Here is a 20,617-nt window from a genome sequence, read left to right on the forward strand (position 1 = left end):
TTTTGAAGAGTATGCCACTTTACCTCTGCTGGCATGAGAGTGGTGGTGGGGCATTACCCTCTTCAGAATGGTTCCCCTGGCGCAGTGTGACCTGGCATGCACAGTGAGTGCGATGCCACGCCAGGACAGGCTGGGGGCCACGTCAGTCCCAGAATGTCTGGCAATCTGGAAATGCAAGTGGTCACCCTAATGATCACTGATCAAATGTGGTCTCTTCTTGTATGTGTAGATTGCAAGATTACATTGTGGGTGCTGCTGTTGCAGTACTGCCAACCTTCAAAAAACAGGAACACCCCCTCCCCTCCCCACCCCCCCGCCAGAGCTTAATTTGTAATGAAAGAGGTGCCATGGCTCAAGCAATTTTTTTTAAATCTTTCATAAACTGACCTGGCAAGCCCAGAGGTGCCGGGGCTATCATGAACTGCCAGGGCTAGAGGTGCTGGGAATCTGCCCTGGCACAAATTAAGCACTGCCCCCCAGAAAATAATAAGATTCGTTTAAAAATAATGAGATTTGGGGATCTTTTTCATTGGCAGCAGAGGTGCCAGTGCAGGGGAACAAATAGGTGTTTTGCCCTTGCTCCCTACCCCGTGGGCAATGCTTGTGGTACAGGGCTGGGCACGGGGCGCACGGTGCTTCGCGCCAGAGCGGCGCCGGCGAGTCGCCCAGCATCCCCGTGCGCGGGGCCTGAGGTACCGACGAGGGTTAATACAGCTCCTGAGCCCCAGCGGCTGCCCTCACGCCACGCTCCCAGCCAACCCTTGGAGACAGGGGCCGGCGCGCGCACGAGGCTGTCGTGGAGCGCGCGCTCCTTCCTCCTTCTCCCGGCCCGGCCGGCAACAGCGCGCGGCCCCCGAACGTGAGGCGTGCGCGCTCCCGCGCTGACGCCGACGCCGGCGGCACAGTGGGAGGGAGCGGTAAGGGGAGGAGGTGCGCGGGCTCCGAGTGGCGGCTGTAGTGAGCGGGGCTGCGGGCTGCAGGGCCGGCGCCATGTTTCTCGCTGCTCCTGTTCGCGCCGCCGCCGCGCACTCGGTAAGGAAACCCGCGACCGAGGTGCTGCTCCCTCCCCCGCCCCGGTTTCTTCCAGGCGCCGCGGCGAGAGACGGCTTCCTTGGTAGGGACAGGCCCGCGGCAGCCGGCAAGGGCACAGCGGCCTTCAGCTCCCCGGGAGCCCGGCCCATGTCACACACCCCCCTCCCCCGCAGAAAGGGGGGAAATCCTCCCCCAGTAAAGTCACGAGGGGAGGGGCTCGGGGGGTATGGAGGAGGAGGAGGAGGAGGAGGAGGGGTGCATGGGGCTGTGCGCACACTTCTTAGTTATGATTTCTGTCATGTGTGATATAGTCTAACCACAAAAAGAACAGGAGGACTTGTGGCACCTTAGAGACTAACAGATTTATTTAAGCATAAGCGTTCGTGAGCTACAGCACCCGATGAAGTGAGCTGTAGTTCACGAAAGCTCATGCTCAAATAAATTGGTTAGTCTCTAAGGTGCCACAAGTCCTCCTGTTCTTTTTGCGAATACAGACTAACAGGGCTGCTACTCTGAAACCAGTCTAACCACAGTGATCGTTGGTTGATTTGTTTTTCTTTTGAGTATTGTATTTGTGTTTATGGTTCATATATCCCTTGAGGCAGAATACTGTTCATCTGGCTCCATAAATAAATAGCTCCATACACATCAACATTTGCTATAAAAATGAGAGGTAGTGTGTAGTCTTTTTTTAGCCCCTCATGACATACACCTGGGAGATGTATCTCTTTTGTTCTCTCTCTCTGATCTTCAGCAGACTTGACATTGCCAAATTTATGACTCCCTATATGTTTATTTAAAATCAGTGAGATATAAAGTTCATGTCTCTACTTTCAAACTGGAAAAGGCTAGTTTTAAGGAAATGAATACTTGATATGTATCTTGGGTTATTAGGACTAAAGTTTGGAAAATAAAAGATCTTTTTCTACTCGGAAAAATAGATTTCCAGTGTTGCTGCTAACAATGCATTTCTCTTGTAACTAAGACTAAACATAGGTTAATAATCCTTCTAATTCCCTTACTATGGTCTCTCTCGTACCAGTCAAAGAGTTAGATTAAAAATAAGGTCTAATCTAACACTTCTAACTCTGATACTTAGAGGTTTCATTTTTTGAAAAAGATATACATCTTTTGGACAGGTTTCAGAGTAGCAGCCGTGTTAGTCTGTATTCGCAAAAAGAAAAGGAGTAGTTTTCATCAGATGTGCACTGCATGCATCCAGTGAAGTGAGCTGTAGCTCACGAAAGCTTATGCTCAAATAAATTTGTTAGTCTCTAAGGTGCCATAAGTACTCCTCATCTTTTGGACAGGGCCAGATTTACAAAGATACTTCGGTGCCTAAAGATGTGGGTAGGCACCTAATGGGACTTCCAGACTTCCCTAAATGCATTAGATTTGAAACAGTAGTTTATGCATACATTTAAAAACATACATAGCTGACGTGTATTTATAAAGTATGTGTTGCGGCAGTAAATTATTTAGTACATTGTTTGATATATGCTTACATGTGAGGAGAGGATATTAAGTTATGTAAAATTCTGGCTTTGAGATGGCAGGGTTTATTTTCTAATTCAATCTGCAGGGAGCAGGGTGTGTTAAATATACAAAGATACTCCTGATATCAGGAGAGGTCTTTAATATTTTCCACTTTGCCTTGTCAAATAATAAACCACTCGGTCTTTTGGTTGTGTTTTATTATGATTGGTATAGAAATCAAACTGTTACTGAAAGCAGTGTATGGCAATTAAGCACATAAATTTTTGCCTATAGTTTTTAATACTTCAAAAATGTTGTTTAAAGGTGAGACAGATCCGCTACTTGCATAAAACAGCTGTGCGCAGTGGAGGTGGAGGAGCCTTGTTTGTGGTAAGAAATTTTTCTAGATACTGAAAACATGAATGAATGAATGAATAAATTGAAGTTGTGGGTTGGGTGAAGTATGGTTTTTATTCACTTTTGATTGGCAAAAATTGTTCTTCCAGACCTTAGTAGAAACTTAAAAGGAAACTTATTTTTCAGTAGCGCTCCCTGCTCTGGGGTGTGTGTGAAAATCTCTAATCACCCCCAATCACCCCCCTCTATCCCTTCACTATCTTATATAAGAGGCCACAGCTTTTTAAATCCTTAAATGAGGTTACTTAATGCTTGACTTCATAAGCCTCTGTTTTCATTTGGTTATAACTTTACCAAACTTTCACTGTTAAAGTTTTAAACAAAAACAATTCAGCTATTTTCTAAAGAGGTTTTGGAGAATAGTTAATTTTGCTCTGAACATTAGGATTTCCTTGAGAGGGAAGGTTTTATGCATGGCCCTGTGTAGTCATTGATTCCACTACTACTGAATTTGCCACAGAATTCACTTTGCCACTGAGCTGAGCTCCAGAATTTGACCTTTAATTTTAAAAATGTTTCTAGCCCATGTTTGTGTGGTTCCCAGTACAATAAGGCCCTGATCCATGACTGGGGACTTTAGTTGCAAATGCAATACAAATATAAATAGTTGTAATTATAGTTGCAAGAATCTAAAATGTGAACTGGGGTACACGAATCAATGGCATCTGCCTGAATCTGAAGAGAACTACTGTGAGAGGTGTGATCTGTCCTATTCCTGTCATTCATGGCCTTGTGAACTCTGTAGTTACGTAGCTGCACAATTGGCATTTTTTTTCAAGATGCAGTGGAATTCAGCACTTCTGCCACAGACTTCACCTTTTGCTGCAGCCAGGCACCCAAAATTTTGTTTTGTCTCCCTGCAGTTCTCTTCCTCTGCAGCTTTTCCCTGAAGGGAGAGTTAATTGGATTACAGTTCGTGCCCTCTGCACTTTTCCATGAAGTGAGGCAGGAAGGGGTTGGAGACTTAGGGAGTGAGAGCTGATCTCCAAAGAGGGGGAGGGGAGAGGCTAGGCATCCTCAAGAACAGGTCAGCAGCTGAAGGCCTGGGAAGCCAGGGAGATAAGTTGCCAAAACCAGCTACAAGCTCCCCTGTTTCCTGGCACACACGGTAGGTTCTGAGGACAATTTCATGGATGCTAAGGCTTATGGTGTGGAGCCAATAGGCTTGGAGAATTTAACAAAAAAGTCATCCTCAAGACCTTTTTCACCATTTGAATTTAATTTATAGCAACCTGGGGTACTGTATCTTATTAGTTGTTTGATATTTGCTGTCCTTTAATGCTCCTTTTTCTTCACAGTAGCTTTGAATTTTGGATACAATTTTATCTACTTGTTTGCCTCAGTTACGCAATGGCTTTTTTAGCTATAACTTTCAGGCATTAATTAACATAGAGCAGTGGTTTTCAGCCTATGGACCATGGACCCCTGAGGGTCTGCAGACTATGTATAAGATTTCCAAAGAGGTCTGTATCTCCATTTGAAATTTTTTAGAGGTCTGCAAATGGAAAAAAGATTGAAAATCACTGATGGGATATTTAAGGACAAATTGGGAGCATATCTACTAGATCAGTGGTTGTCAAACTTTTTTTTCATGGACCACTTGAAAATTGCTGAGGGTCTCGGCGGACTGCTTAATGATCGTTCCAAATGTTTGTACTGTTAGCTAACTATTGTAAAGCGCTTTGGATAAAAGCACTGTATTAAAAAAATAAAAACCTTAATAATTAATGGTTTTTTGTTCTACAAATAAAAGCACACAACTCATATTTTAATATCAGTAGTCTTACCTTTCTAATGCAATGGATATGGCCTGTCTCCACCGCAGCGGCAGCCCCTGAGCTAGGCCTGGGAAGGAGGGGCGTCTCTCCCAAGCAGCTGTAGCCCTGGAGCTGGAGAAAGTCGCCTCTTTCTCTGGTCGCTGCAGCCCTGCATGTCCCACATTCCCCCCACCCTCTCTTGTCATCCCACCGCCCCCTCCTACCTTCCCTTTATTTCCCCAAGGCCACCACCTCACCTTACATGTGCATCTTCTCCAGCGTGCAGGCACCTAATTCGTGGAGCCACGCCTGTGCAGTTCCACAATTATGTGAGTGGCCCTTTATTCTCTCGTGTGTGGCCGCCCAGGTGCGCACCTTAGAGGGAACTGTCCGCGGACCAGCTGAATGAAGCTCGTGGACCACTTGTGGTCCGTGGACCACAATTTGAGACCTCTGTAATAGATAATTGGTCAATTGCTCTGACTGGTTTGAGGCTAAACTTTTTTGAGTTCTTTAAGCAATATTGGGTGTTTTAATACTATCAGAAGGTGGATGTCTTATTGACTGCCTGGTTTGTACAGAGAAAACCGTACACAATTTTAAGTAATGTTCTTGGAGTATCACTAGTCTCAATCTTCTTTCTTGCCGTTTGCTTTGTGGTGTTGAAGGTCAATACAGCCTGCTTGGAGCTGAAGGGGATTTACTGTGTAGCAACACTAACTTTCCTTCCAGTGTGGTGGTTCTGTTTTGATGCCAGTTTCAGTGTAAATGGTTTGCTTTCTCTTTTCACATGTATGTTTGTTTAGATTTTTCTTGCTTATATTGTACTTGTTGTCACATTCCAAGTACCTAGAATCACAGAAATGTAGGGTTGGAAGGGAACTTCAGAGGTCGTCCTGTCCAGCCTCCCTGTGTGGAGGCAGGACCAAGTAGATCTAGACCATCCTTGATAGGTGTTTGTCTAACCTGTTTTAAAAACCTTCAACGCTGGGGATTCCACAACCTCCCTTCGAAGCCTATTCTAGTGCTTAACTATCCTTATGTTTAGTATTTTTCCCTAATCTCTAACCTCAATCTCCTTTGCTGCAGATTAAGCCCATTACTACTTGTCCTGTCTTCAGTGGACATGGAGAGCAGTTCATCACGATCCTTTTTATAAACAGTCCTTAACATATTTGAAGACGGTCCCACCTCCGTCGTCTTTTCTCAAGACTAAACATGCACAGTTTTTTAGCCTTTCCTCATAGGTCAGGTTTTCTAAACCTTGCATCGTTTTAGTTGCCTTTAGAGACTCTGAAGTTTGTCCCCATCTTTCCAGAAGTGTGGTGCCCAGAATTGGACACTGTACTCTGGCTGAGGCATCATTAGTGCCAAATAGAGTGGGACAGTTATCTCCTGTGACTCACATATGACACTCATGTTAATACACCCCAGAATATTAGCTTTTTCGCAATGGCATCTCATTGTTGATTCATTTTTAATTTGTGATTATGACTCTCAGATTGTTTTCAGCAGTGCAACCAGCTAGCAGTTATTCCCCATTTTGTAGATTTTTTTTTTTTTCCCTTCCTGAGTGAAGTACTGAGGACTTGTCTATTGAATTTCATCTTGTTCATTTCAGACCAATTCTCCAATTTGTCAAAGTTGTTTTGAATTCGAATCTTGTTTTCCAAGATGTTTGCAATCCCTCTGAGCTTGGTGTCATCCACAGATTTTATAAGCATACTCTCCACTCCTTTACCGAGTCGTTAATGAAACAACTGAATAGTATTGGACCCAGAATTGACCCCTGAGAATCCCATGGGGATATGTCCCAGTGTAACAGTGAACCACTGATAATTACTCTTTGAGTACGGTCTTTCAACCATTTTTTTGTAATTTCATCTAGACCAGTGGTTCTCAATCTAGTGCCGCCGCTTGTTCAGGAAAAGCCCCTGGTGGGCCGGGCCGGTTTGTTTACCTGCCGCGTCTGCAGGTTCGGCCCATCGTGGCTTCTACTGGCCGCGGTTAATTGCTCCAGGCCAATGGGGACTGGAGGAAGGGCAGCCAGCACATCCCTTGGCCCGCGCTGCTTCCCGTTGGCTATTTCTTATAACCCTGTTATCCTCTAGGTGCTTACAAATTGATTGCCAGTATCTTTCCAGGTATCAAAGTTAGGCTTACTGATCCATAATTCCCTGGATCCTCTTTCCCCCACTTTTTAAAGATAGGTACAATGTTTGCCCTTTTCCAGTCCTCTGGGATCTCACTGGTCCTTCATGAGTTCTCAAAGATAATTGCTAACAGTTCTGATAGTTTTAGCTAGTTCCTTAAATACCTGAGGGTACATTTCATCAGGTGCTGCTGATTTGAATACATCTAACTTATCTAAATATTCTTTAACCTGTTCTTTGCATATCTTGGCTTGTTTTCCTTTTCCCCCTTATTGTTAATGTTAATATTGTGGTAGGTATGTGATTACAATTAACCTTTTTAGTGAGGCCTGAAACGAAATAGGCATTAAACATGTCAGCCTTTTTGAGTTGTCCATTATTAGCTTTCCTTCCCTGATAAATAGAGGGTCTACACTTTCCTTCATCTTTCTCTAGCTTCTAATGTATTTACAGAACCTCTTCTTATTGCCTTTTTTTGTCCCTTTTAGTTGTAACTCATTCTGTGCTTTAGCCTTCTGATTTTGTCCCTGTATACTTGTGCTGTTCTTTTGTAGTGATTCCTTTTTGATTTTCAAGTCATTAAAGAGCTACTCTTACTAGTATTTCTACCTTTCTTTTGTGTCGGGATAGTTTGCCCCCTCCCCCTCCCCCTCCAGTACAGTAGAGTTAACAAAGCTTCTCAAATCCCCCTGTGACCCTGGCAAAGACAAGCTAAATATAGTGTGGATGCTATTAAATGCTGGACATCTACCACCTGCAGTAGTTAGATTTACTGAAATCAAATTATGGGAATAACTGCAAATATTGTAGTATGCAAGTGTCCATGTTTAAACTAAACCCATATAGTCAATGTAAATATTTCTGCAATAAAATCTATGCCTTTGTTTAATGGTAAACTGTGATTCTACAATTGTCCTTTTCCCCCGGTGCTTGGAATTAAACTGCTCCCAACCTGGGAAGCAAACTTTCAGTTGTAGTCTTTATTTCTGGCATATTGAATCACAGAACAAATGTTAACTCTTTTTCCCCTTATTTTTATTTTATTTTATTTTATTTTAAAAAGATCTTTGTCAGTTTGGCACCATCTTCTTGTTGCAGTCACCTAAACCCAGTTAGTTTGGATAGCCACAATTTGTGTTCTGGAAAGTAAAGAAACTGACACATGAATGCCATTTTGAACAGTTGAGACACACTATATGTGCTACCTGATTCTATGCTTGATTTGGTCCACAGTTTGTTGCTACTGAATCTTTTAGGAAACATCAGGTATAGTTTTGTACTACTTGAGCTGGGTCCACTGTCCAGTAGTACAGTTCATTTCAAACACTGTATCCACTAACAAGATGATGCGTCCAGTGCCATTGACTTTTGGTGGAACTTCTGTATGCTCACTAAATTTAATCTGAATGATGTCATCTTGCTCTTGGCAAGGATTCTCTCTGGGTCCTGCCAGGAACCCAGATATAAGCGCCTTTTCTGGCCTGGTAACCTTACAGTCTTCAACATTTTCTGTGGTGCATACGCTTGTTCCCTTGTGAAAGAGAGACTTTTCTTGGGTCTTGCTGCTGCTGAATTTGAGGGGGCTACATGTGGTGCTTGTGCTGCAAGGGAAATGGCGGGTGGCATAGTAGATGTTGGGGCGAGGTTGGTATAGCTACAATTGGATTTGAGTTACTGTTAGTACATGTGACAGGTTTCAGAGTAACAGCCGTGTTAGTCTGTATTCGTAAAAAGAAAAGGAGTACTTGTGGCACCTTAGAGACTAACCAGTTTATTTGCGCATGAGCTTTCGTGAGCTACAGCTCACTTCATCGGATGCGATGAAGTGAGCTGTAGCTCACGAAAGCTCATGCTCAAATAAACTGGTTAGTCTCTAAGGTGCCACAAGTACTCCTTTTCTTGTTAGTACATGTATGTTTGTTGTTTGGACTGAGCAGGAAGAGAATGATGTTTGGATGTTCTGGTTGCCTGTTAACCTCTTGCACAGATCCAGCTGTTTGAGCTTCAGAGCTTGGGATATAGGTAAAGGATGACAACATGTTGGGGAGTTGCAGGCAAATAGCTTGTAGAAGATAGTGTGGACTCATTGTTCAGAGGGCCATGGTTCTGTTTGCACTTCTAATATTGTTTCTTTGAGAAACTGCCCGTTCTCCTGAACTCCTCCTTTTTACTTTAGATTTTCATCCCATGTGACCTTACCGAGTAGTTCCCTGAGCTTGTTTAAAATCTGCTTCTTTAAAAGTCCATTGTCCTTATTCTACTGCTCTCATTCCTTTCTTTCCTTAAAATTGTGAAATGTATAATTTCATGATCACCTTCAGTCAACTTGCCATCAATCTTCAGATTCACAACCAATTCCTCCCTGGTAGTCAGAATCAAGTCTATTATGGCTGTCCCCTTGATTAATTCCTCCACCTTCTGACACAAAAAGTTGTCCCTAGTACAGTCCAAGACTTATTTGACATTTTGTGTTTTGCCATGTTACTTTTCCAATAGATGTTCGGGTAGTTAAAGTCCCCTACTACTACCAGGTTTTGTGTTTTGGATATTTATTTGTTCTAGAAATGCCTTGTCCGCATCTTCCTGGTTCAGTGGTATGTAGTAGGGGCAATGTCATGGGGGAGGGGGGTCTGTTTTCACCCCCCATTTTAATTTTCGTCCAGGCATACTCAATTAGTCTGCCTCTCATCTTCTTTTGGACTCTAGAACAAGTGTACGTAATCTTGATGTATAATGTAACGCCTTCTCTGTTTTTTCCCCTGCCAGTCCTTCCTGAACAAGCTATACCCTTTTATACCAATATTCCAATCATGAGATTTATCCCATTAGGTCTCCGTGATGGCAGTTTAGTCATAATTTAGCTAAAGGAGTAATACATCCAGTTCTTCCTGTTTATTCCCTGTACTCCATGCATTTGTATGTAGATTTCTGAAATATAGAGCAGATTTCCCCCACCATTTTCTATCTTGTTGCTCCTAAGAGCCAATTGTAATTTTCTATTCCCCTCTCTTAATAACTGGCTCAGTATTGAGGTCACCTTTTTTTATACCTACCTGGGGCTTTTGTTACCTGCCTCTTTTGAACCTAGTCTAAAGCCCTCCTCGCTAGGCTGGCATGTCAGTATACACATGCAGTGTGTATGTGATGAAGGAAAGTGCTTTATTTGCATTCCTTGGCCTGCAGAACCATTTTGAGAACTTAAAAGGGACATGACCAACTTAAAACATACTCCTTTTTTTAAAATTGGCTAAAAGTAGTCTGGGGTGCAAAACTCTCTAAGATCCTTCCTGTGACATGGGGGTTAGGTAGCCCATATGTGCACTCTCTGAGGAGTCTCTGGGAGAGTGGATTCTTCTTGATGGGCCATCAACACGTCTGGCTGGTCTTGATGTAAATCTGTCTTGTCTGTGTTAGTTGCTCCTTTGTTGCCACTGAAAGGCTTGTTGTGGGCATTTCCCACTTACCACATATTTCAGTAACAAACATAACAATACTTCATAACTTCACATACAATGATAATACATACAATTCAACAAGATAGTAATTTTCAACAGATCAAGACTTTTTAAATGGTACCTCACAAGGCATGCATTGTACAAAACAATTCATAATCGTACCACGGTGGTGAATATGGGAGTTCCAGGGTGCTATTTTGAGGTACAAAATGTCACACTGGCTATACAGAGGAAACAGTGGAACTGATTACACAAACAGAAAGGATGTGTCTGAGTGAAGCATGACCCTACCCCGCCCACACACCTGCATAGCTGTACTCAAGAAACTCTGGCTGCGCTTGTTCAACAAGTGTAGCAAGGGGCACTTCCTAATATGCTCCCTCCAGCACTCAGGCATAATTGCCTCCAGGCACTGATGCTTCAGCAATTGAATCTTCTCTTGCTCTCCAGTATTCTCTGCCTAGGAAAAGGCATAAATGAGCCTTTATTGTTCAGGGATAAAATGAGCTAGTGTACGTCCAAGATAGATGTTAATTTCTATGAAATAGAAGAGATTAGAGACCATGAGAGAAACCGATCCTGCACAGCTGTGTGACTGGAACTCTACAAGATCTTGGTGAAAATTCCCTCAAACTCTACACAAACTCTTCCTCTTAGTCACTCAAACGAACATCAATAGGCGCGTGTGCTAAGAAGCCACCAAATGGAAATTTTTAGCTTTAACTTGCTGTACAGCTTCTAATGTAACCACTCAGAGCTCTGCAGCACAGAACTGTGCTGAGATTGTGGCAGCAGATACAATCCTCATTTATTATTTCCCCCCTCCCCCACACTTGAGATTCTTCAAGCAGACAGATACATAAGAAATAACAGCTGTAATCCAAATAGAGATGGAGGTTTTATAAATCAATCTGACTTTTTTTTGCAAACAGAAATTAAGAACATATTAACAAGGATAACTGAGTCAGAGAAGCACAACAGGCAAACAAAGCAAGCAAACAGCAGGCTAAAATCCTAAAATAAAACACAGATGAAAGAACTGAAATTTTAGGATGAAAAACAAAGATCTAGAAATAGATCCAGGATGTGTGGCATATGTCTGGTGTGCCTATTAGAAATGACATAAGATTGCTATGTAAAGAACTCTGTGAAGAAGCTTCCAAGAACAATAAAAGGATCCTCTTTCTGTAATTCGGAGCCCATCCATATGCTTGTACAAAGTCGCTTCTTTCTCTTCAGGTAATTTTCCTTTGGTATTCTAGTGTGTAACCTTGGCCCTCCCCCACCCTCCAAATCTTTACACTGACCAGCGGAAATCTACTGTCATTTATAACTTCTCTTATTTTTCTGTGTATTTGACATCTAATCTTAAAATCCAAAGATGGAATTTCCCAAATTCAGGAAAATCCTCCGTTACAGTAGTGCATGTATTATGCTATGTCCTGCCGAGTTGAAAATAGAATTTACAACAAATAAGTATATTCCAGTTGGGGGTTACATAATTTGGAATTGAAGTAGGAGCACATACTATTAACATGCACTTCGAGAGCACTAGTTTTGTTAATTTTAGCATTTATATATGTAGCACTTTGAATGGGGAAGTAGTCTCCATGGTATTTAGCAAAAGTAATTTTTCTGTGGACGTGTGTTTAAATAAGGAGACTACAGACTATGCAAGGAGACACTGTAAAATGGCTAAATCAGTTGTGGGTCTGAGTATGTGAATGTGGTACTCCCATGGGGATGGCTGGTTCTGTTGGGATATTCTGGATATGAATTCATATATGGGAGGAAAAACTCAGTCTTACATGCCACTACATGCTGCCAGTTCCTGTTTCCTGCACACTGGCGTCCAGATGGCCCCACTTCTAAATTTGCTCGCTATTATGGGTGGGATTTCAACGGACCATAAATCCAGATCTTAATCTTCCAAGGTACCCTTCAAGGACTGATTCAAAGCCCAGTGATGTCAATCGAAAGACACCCCTGACTTCAGTAGGTTTTAGATCAGGCTCTAAGTGAAGAGAAGATCAGAGAGCATTATGTGAAACATAAATGGGTCTTTCAGATGCGTGGTGAATTACCCTTTTAGTCATTTCCCTATCTCTGAAATCAAATGCATATTTCAACAAAACAAGAAAGAAACCGCTCCTGATACTCAATGAGAAGCTCTCAAAGAGACCAGTCAGTGTTCTGGAAAAAACAATATAGCACTAACCAAAACATTCATATTAATCTTGTTGGAACAAGAACCTAAGTCTGTCTCCTCACAAACACCAGAAAATGCAAAACTAAAGCTTTCAATTTTAATCGCAGTTAACTCACATGATTAACTGAAAAAATTAATCATGATTTAAAAAATTAATCTCGATTAATGGCAGATTTAATTGTGCTCTTAAACAATAGTGCCAATTGAAATTTATTAAATATTTTGGATCCTTTTCTACATTTTCAAATATATTGGTTTCAATTACAACACAGAATACAAAGTGTACAGTGCTCACTTTATATTATTTTTGATTACAAATATTTGCACTGTAAAAATGCTAAACAAAAGAAATAGTACTTTTCAATTCACGTCATACAAGTACTGTAGTGCACTCTCTTTATCGTGAAAGTGCAACTTACAAATGTAGATTTTTGTTTTTGTTATATAAACTGCACTCAAAAATAAAACAATGTAAAACTTCAGAGCCTACAAGTCCACTAAGGCCTACTTCTTGTTCAGCCAATTGCAAAGAGAAACAGGTTTGTTCCCATTTATGGGAGATAATTAGGGCCCTACCAAATTCATGGTCCATTTTGGTCAATTTAACGGTGTTGTAATTGTAGGGGTCCTGGCCCAAAAAGGATTGGGGGGGGGTGTCACAAGGTTATTGGGGGTGGTGTTGTGGTACTACTACCCTTATTTCTGCTCTGCTACTGGCGGCGGTGCTGCCTTCAGAGCTGGGCAGCTGTAGAGGAGTAGCTGCTGGGTGGAAGCCCAGCTCTGAAGGCAGAGCCGCTGCCAGGAGTGGTGCAGAAGTAAGGCAAGTGACACACAGCTGTGTCGCATCTAGCAGCGTGTGTTCAGGTGCCCCTCCCCCCGCTACTTTGCAGCCACGTTGCTCCTGCAGCTGTTCCTGCGACCCTCCTGCTGGCTGTGCAGAGTGGGGGAGGAGGATGCTGATGTCAGGGTGTCCCCTGCCCCTGTACCCCATCTCTGCAAAGCACAGAGCTCTCTGGCTCAGGACTCGCAGCTGCTTCTGTCCTGAGGTCTGAAGACTCCAGCCTCTGGACGGTGAGAGTCTTTGTCTTTTTCTTTAAAAAAAAAAAAAAAAAGCTCGCTGTCTCTGAGACTTCCCCAGCAGCCAACTCACAGTCTCTCTCTTTCCGCGCCCCCCACCGCCCATGTACCGCATCTCTGCAGAGCAGGGGCAGCGGAGACAGGGCTCAGAGTCAGGACAGAGCAGGAGAGCTTTCAGTGAGTGCCTTAAAGAGACAGCGCACAGTGCGTCTCAGAAATTTCCCCAGCAGCCAGCACACTCTCTCTCACACTCACACACTTATACTTGTGGTGGTGGTGTTGTTACTTCATTCAATGCACATATATTCTCTGTAATTCTATTCTTTCAAAGTGTGTTATTTTAGTGTTTTGACTAGTCTATGCATTTCATAATTTTTATTTCTCTTACACTTTAATTTAATTATTTGAGTAGTGAGTTCTAAAATGCCTAACCTGTCCTAGATGGAGTAATTATCCCTATGGTAACTTTTAAAAAATATATATATTATATCTAGGTTTTTTGTTTCTACTGGTGGTGCACATCCACACTTACCTTGGTGCACATAAGAAAGTGTATTCTGCACATGGAATCGAAAAAATTAGAGGGAACATTGGTGGCAATCATGTGACTTCCTAAAATAACCTTGTGACCCCCGCGCGACTCCCTTTTGGATCAGGACCCCCCAGTTTGAGAGATACTGGTCTCCTCCAGGAAATCTGTATAGTATAGGGAAAAGCCCACAAAATATCAGATTTCACAGAGGGAGACCAGATTTCTTGGTCTGTGATGTGTTTTTCAAGGCCATGAATTTGGTAGGACCCTAGAGATAATGCTGCCTGCTTCTTATTTACAATGTCACCTGAAAGTGAAAACCAGCATTTGCATGGCACTTTTGTAGCCAGCATGCAAGGTATTTACATGCCAGATATGCTAAACGTTCATATTCCTGTTCATGCTTCAGCCACCATTCCAGAGAACATGCTTCCATGCTGATGATGATCATTTAAAAAAAAAATGTATTAATTAAATTTGTGACTGAACTCCTTGGCAGAGAATTGTAGGTCTCCTGCTCTGCTTTACCTGTATTATACCATATATTTCATGTTATAGCAGTCTTGGATGATGACCCAGCACATATTGTTCATTTTAAGAACATTTATACTGTAGATTTGACAAAACGCAAAGAAGGTACCAGTGTGAGATTTCTAAAGATAGCTACGGCACTTGACCCAAGGTTTAAGAATCAGAGGCCCTTTCCAAAATCTGAAAGGGATGAGGTGTGGAGCATGCTTTCAGAAGTCTTAAAAGAGCGACACTCTGGTGCGGAAACTACAGAACCCGAACCACCAAAAAAGACAATAAACCGTCTGCTGGTGGCATCTGACTCATGATGATGAAAATGAACATGCATCAGTCTGCTCTGCTTTGGATCGTTATTGAGCAGAGCCTGTCATCAGCATGGACGCATGTCCTCTGGAATAGTGGTTGAAGCATGAAGGGACCTCTTCAGTGCAGTGGTCACCAACCTGTAGATCGCCCAATCCTGGAGCCTCTGCCAGTCGATTGCAATCTCCGGCTGCTAAAAGTCCAGCGGGGCTAAGGCAAGCTCCCTGCCTGCCTCAGCCCCACACCCTCACAGCATCTGGGGGGGTGGGGTGGGTGGGGAGCAGGGGTCTCCGTGTGCTGCTCCTGCCTGGAAGCACTGCCCCTCCAACTCCCATTTGCCGGGAACGGGGAACTGCGGCCAGTGGGAGCTACGGGGGCAGCATGTGCAGGCAGGAGCAGCGTGTGGAGCCAAGGTCTTCTCTCCCCTCTTTCCCCCCCACCCCCAAGGGGCGCCGGGGCGTATTGGCTGCTTTCGGGAGTGGTGTGGTGCGGGGCAGGCAGGGAGCCTGTCTTAGCCCCACTGTGCCACCGACTGGGAGCTGCCCAAGGTAAGTGCCGCCCGGCAGGAGCCCGAACCCCAGCCCTGAGCCCCCTGCTGGAGCCACCACTCTGTAACCCCTTCTGCACTTCTGCCCCAGCTCGGAGTCCCCTCCTGCACCCAAAGTACCTCCCAGAGCTCGCACCCCACACCCTCTCCTGCACCCGAACCCCCTGCCCCAGGCTCAGCCTGCAGCCCCCTTCCACACTCCAAACCCCTTGGCCCAAGCTCAGAGCCCAAATACCCTTCCAAACCTCAACTCCCTGCCCCAGCCCAGTGAAAATGAGTGAGGGTAGGGGAGAGCGAGTGATGGGGGGGCAGGGGGATGGAGTGTTTGGGATGGGACCTCGGGGAAGGGGCGGGTTAGATCCTGGGTTGCACTTAAATTCAAAAAGTGATCTTGTACATAAGAAGGTTGAAGACCACTGCTTTAGCGCATCTGGAATGTAAATATCTTGCGACACCAGCTACAACAATGCTGTGAGAATGCCTGTTCTAACTTTCAGGTGACATTTTAAACAAGAAGCAGGAAGCATGATCTCCTGCAAATGTAAACAGATTTGTTTGTCTGAGCAATTGGCTGAACAAGTAGGACTGAGTGGACTTGCAGGCTTTAAAGTTTTACATTGTTTGTTTTATTTTTGAATGCAGTTATTTTTTGTACATAATTCTACATTAAAGTTCAACTTTTATATAAAAAGGGGTTTGTGCTACAGTACTTGTATTAGGTGAATTGAAAAATACTGTTTTTGTTTTTTTACAGTACAAATATTTGTAATAAAAATGAGCACTATACACATTGTAATGTGTTGTAATTGAAATCAATATATTTGAAAATGTAGAAAACATCCAGAAATATTTAAATAAATGGTATTCCATTATTTAACATCATGATTAGTCGTGATTAATTTTTTTAATCGCTTGACAGCCCTATGTGAAACCTTCGAAGTAGCTAAATTGGAGTTTGGTCTGTTAGAAACTCTGACAATTCTGATACAACCTACTGAAAGAAATCAGTGAAGATCCCACACCGCAGTTTACACAGGAATTTAAGGAAATCATCAAATCTGTCCTAAATGACTCCAAGAGAACCTCTACTAACTCCTCCCCCACAAACCCACACCAGGGACCTTCTACATCAGGGGCAGGCAAGCTTTTTGGCTTGGGGGCTGCATCGGGTTCAACAGTGGAACCTTATGGACAACTATATACAAGAAATGCACAGATCACCACACCTACCTTCACAGATCCAGTAAATTCCCCAAACACACTAAGAAATCTGTTATCTACAGTTAGGCACTCTCATGCCACAGAATATTCTCTGAGGAGAAAGTCTGGGATATATACCTTAACACACTTAACCCTTAGGATAACCTAAGGATATACACCTTAACACACATTCACCAAACAAGGACATTCCACCAGAGAAGTAGGTCACATCACAGAACGAGCCATCCAAATGCCCCAAGAGAAGCTGCTTCAATACAGAAATAGAATCCCCTTGGATCACATACCCCTAGTTGTAAACTATCACCGCACACTGGAACCCATATGGGGTATCATCAGACTATAATCCATACTTGATGAGTTCCCCATCCTGAAAGAAATCTTTTCTGAACCCCCTCTTCTGGCATTCAAACAACCCCCCAACCTTTCTAAGTTCATCAGAAGCAAGCTTCCCACAGAGCAGGACACAGCAACTCAAAGCAGCACCATACCCTGCCAGAAGAACAAAACCTGCAGACATATCTCCTCTGCTACAATGATAAACACCACCCCACAACAAAGCTTCTGAGATTAATGGGTTCTACATGTCTATCATATGTGGTGTACCTAATCCAGTTCACTAAATGCCCCAATAACAACTATGTGGGTGAGCCCTGACAATCACTGTGCTCTCATATGAACTTGCACTGGAAAATGATAAAAACATAAACACCCTATCACCTGTGGGCAAATCCTTTTCTCAGACCCATCACTTTGTATCTGACCTATCGGTTCTCCTCCTCAAAGGAAACCTGCACAACGCTTTCAAAAGACGAGCCTGGGAGCTTACATTCATATCTTTGCTAGAGACTAAAAATCATGGTCTTAGGCTGTGTCTACGCTGCACTTTCAGCGCTAAAACTTTAGTTGTTCAGGGGTGTGGAGGCGGGGGGGGGAGCCTGAGCGACAAAAGTTTTAGCACTGAAAAGTGCCAGTATAGACAGCGCTTTATCGGCGATAAAGCTACCACCCCTTGTTCGGGGTCAGGGTGGATTTGATTTAAATCACTAGTCAGGAAGACTCTATTTAATTGTGGATTTCTACATAAAAGTGCATTCTTGTTGGTTGTTATAACCTTAATATATATTCTTCACAACTCAGATGTAAATTTCATTTTTAGGCGGTACACACTATACTTTTTTAAAGTGATTTATTTTGAAAACTTGTCAAATTTAGTTTTACAGCTATCTCAGAAAATCAATGATTGGTTATTTCATTTACCAAAGGTAATTGAAGGAAATAGTTCACCTCCCAATGACTTCATAAATATCGCCAACAGGTTAATCGTTAATATTTGGAGGATTTTCTTGCCATGTTGTATTAGGAGGAGAACATCACCAGACAGACATTTAAATTGTTTTATTTAACTAAAACAGCAATGTTATGCATTCTGGATTTTTTTATTCAACAGCAAATATATAATATTTTTAAAAACAAGCATATGAATTTTGGAATTTAGTTAAACATTGAGGTTTTTTAAATTCAGGTTTGTTATTTTGTTAACTAAAATAGTTAAATGAAATATATTAAAAAAAAAAAAAATTAAATAGACTGTCAGCCAGCTCAACATGAGAAACTTAAAATATTGGCTCCTACTGCTAACTCAGTTGTCTTTCACCTTCATTTTCCTGTTTGTTCATAATCTGGAAAAGAAAAACAAGCTTTCCTGCTTTTTCAGGTCCCAAACGATTTCTCAATTTGGAATGAATTAGTCCAAAGGAAGAAAATATTCTTTCTATACCGGCAGAAGATTAAAGATTAAAAGTGAGATTATCACTTCAACAGTCTCTGAATACAAGTGCTTAAGTGATAGAATCATAGACTTTAAGGTCAGAAGGGACCATTATGATCATCTAGTCTGACCTCCTGTACAACGCAGGCCACAGAATCTCACCCACCCACTCCTGTAACAAACCTCTAACCTATGTCTGAGCTATTGAAGTCCTCAAATCGTGGTTTAAAGACTTCAGGGTGCAGAGAATCCACCAGCAAGTAACCCATGCCCCACGCTGCAGAGAGAGGCAAAAAACCCCCAGGGCCTCTGCCAATCTGCCCTGGAGGAAAATTCCTTCCCATCCCCAAATATGGAAGTCAGCTAAACCCTGAGCATGTGGGCAAGACTCACTAGCTGGACACCCAGGAAAGAATTCTCTGTAGTAACTCAGATCCCACCCCATCTGACATCCCATCACAGGCCATTGGGCATATCTACCGCTAATAGTTGATAATCAATTAATTGCCAAAATTAGGCTATCCCATCATATCCTATCCCTTCCATAAACTTATCAAGCTTAGTCTTGAAGCCAGATATGTCTTTTGCCCCCACCGATCCCTGGGGAACTCCACTAGTAACCTCCTTCCAGCTGACAGTTCACCTTTCAGTGTGACCCATTGTAGTCTCCCCTTTTACCAGTTCCTTATCCACCTTTCTATTTTCATATAGATCCCCATCTTTTCCAATTTAACTAATAATTCCCTATGTGAAACAGTATCAAATGCCTTACTGAAATCGAGGTAAATTAGATCCACTGCATTTCCTTTGTCTAAAAAAATCTGTTACCTTCTCAAAGAAGATCAGGTTGGTTTGGCATGATCTACCTTTTGTAAAACCATCTTGTATTTTGTCCCAATTACCATTGACCTCAATGTCCTTAACTACTTTCTCCTTCAGATTTTTTTCCAAGACCTTGCATACTACAGATGTCAAACTAACAGGCCTGTAATTGCCCGGATCACTTTTTTTTCCCTTTCTTAAAAATAGGAACTATGTTAGCAATTCTCCAGACATACGGTACAACCCCTGAGTTTATAGATTCATTAAAAATTTTTTGCTAATGGGCTTGCAATTTCTTGTGCCAGTTCCTTTAATATTCTTGGATGAAGATTATCTGGGCCCCCGCAATTTAGTCCCATTAAGCTGTTCAAGTTTGGCTTCTACCTCGGATGTGGTAATATCTACCTCCATATCCTCCTTCCTATTTGTCATCCTACCATTATCCCTAAGCTCCTCATTAAAGACTGAGGCAAAGTATTTGTTTAGATATTGGGCCATGCCTAGATTATCCTTAACCTCCACTCCATCCTCAGTGTTTAGCGACCCCACTTCTTTCTTTGTGTTCTTCTTATTTATATGGCTGGTGTGACTTTCTTTAACCATCACCAGCAAATATATATTTCTTGAATGGTTCACCCTTAGCTCTGAAGTTTATTATAGTTGACATTATGGAGGGATGATTGCTGGATGTCCATGTCATAGCCAGCTCCTCTTCTTCAGCAGTTCAGGTTTGACCCTGGTACTGAGTATTGAGAATAATTGCGAGAAAATGATCTGGAGATGGTGCTTGTCCTGTTCGTTTTTTTAATGCTTGTAATTTAACTGTGTCATTGCATAGTTCTCTTTTTAAGCTCTCACTCAGTTCCTTCCAAATTTCAACAGCGTCAGCAATAAAACAGCTATTTCCCTGTATTTTGTTCAAGATTACAGAAATAGGCTTCAGGGTACTCAGCATGTGTTCAACATTTCTCTTAACCCCAATGTTGAGAACTTTGGCTGTGACGGTGCCATCTATTTTTTCATGTTTTCGTTCACAAACTGTCATCAGATTAGGCCAGTTCTTGATATAGTGCTCAAAACAGTCCACTACTGAGTTCCATCGCACGTCTTGTGGGAGAGGTAGCTTAGTTCCTCCCACTTTTTTCAGAGCAGCTGCTGCAAAGTGATTGTTACAGAAGTATTTTGCAATTTCAACAACATTAGCCTTTATTTCTGGAACACTGAACTTTGGCTAGGAGGTGGATCAAATGAGCACTGCAACCATATGTTATTAGCTTGGGACTCTCTTCTAAATAATTTCTTCTCATCTTGGATACA

The 20,617-nt window shown here is 42.6% G+C and overlaps 1 protein-coding gene across 5 annotated transcripts in view; it reads left to right on the forward strand.

The window, feature by feature from the left end:
* The first annotated feature begins 876 nt into the window (after positions 1 to 876).
* NDUFV2 (NADH:ubiquinone oxidoreductase core subunit V2) overlaps positions 877 to 20,617 on the forward strand; it is a 51,209-nt gene continuing 31,468 nt past the window's right edge. For all 5 annotated transcript variants that reach the window (XR_005224367.2, XR_006288585.1, XR_006288586.1 and 2 more), the window contains exons 1-2: positions 877 to 1,032; positions 2,833 to 2,898. Coding sequence is in view for 1 of the 5 variants with exons in the window: in XM_043539867.1 (XP_043395802.1) it covers positions 991 to 1,032; positions 2,833 to 2,898 (108 nt within the window). In the remaining 4 variants the exon portion in view is untranslated. The remainder of the gene's footprint in view (positions 1,033 to 2,832; positions 2,899 to 20,617) is intronic.

Source organism: Chelonia mydas, chromosome 2, assembly GCF_015237465.2.
Source record: "Chelonia mydas isolate rCheMyd1 chromosome 2, rCheMyd1.pri.v2, whole genome shotgun sequence".
NCBI classification, from domain to species: Eukaryota; Metazoa; Chordata; order Testudines; family Cheloniidae; genus Chelonia; species Chelonia mydas.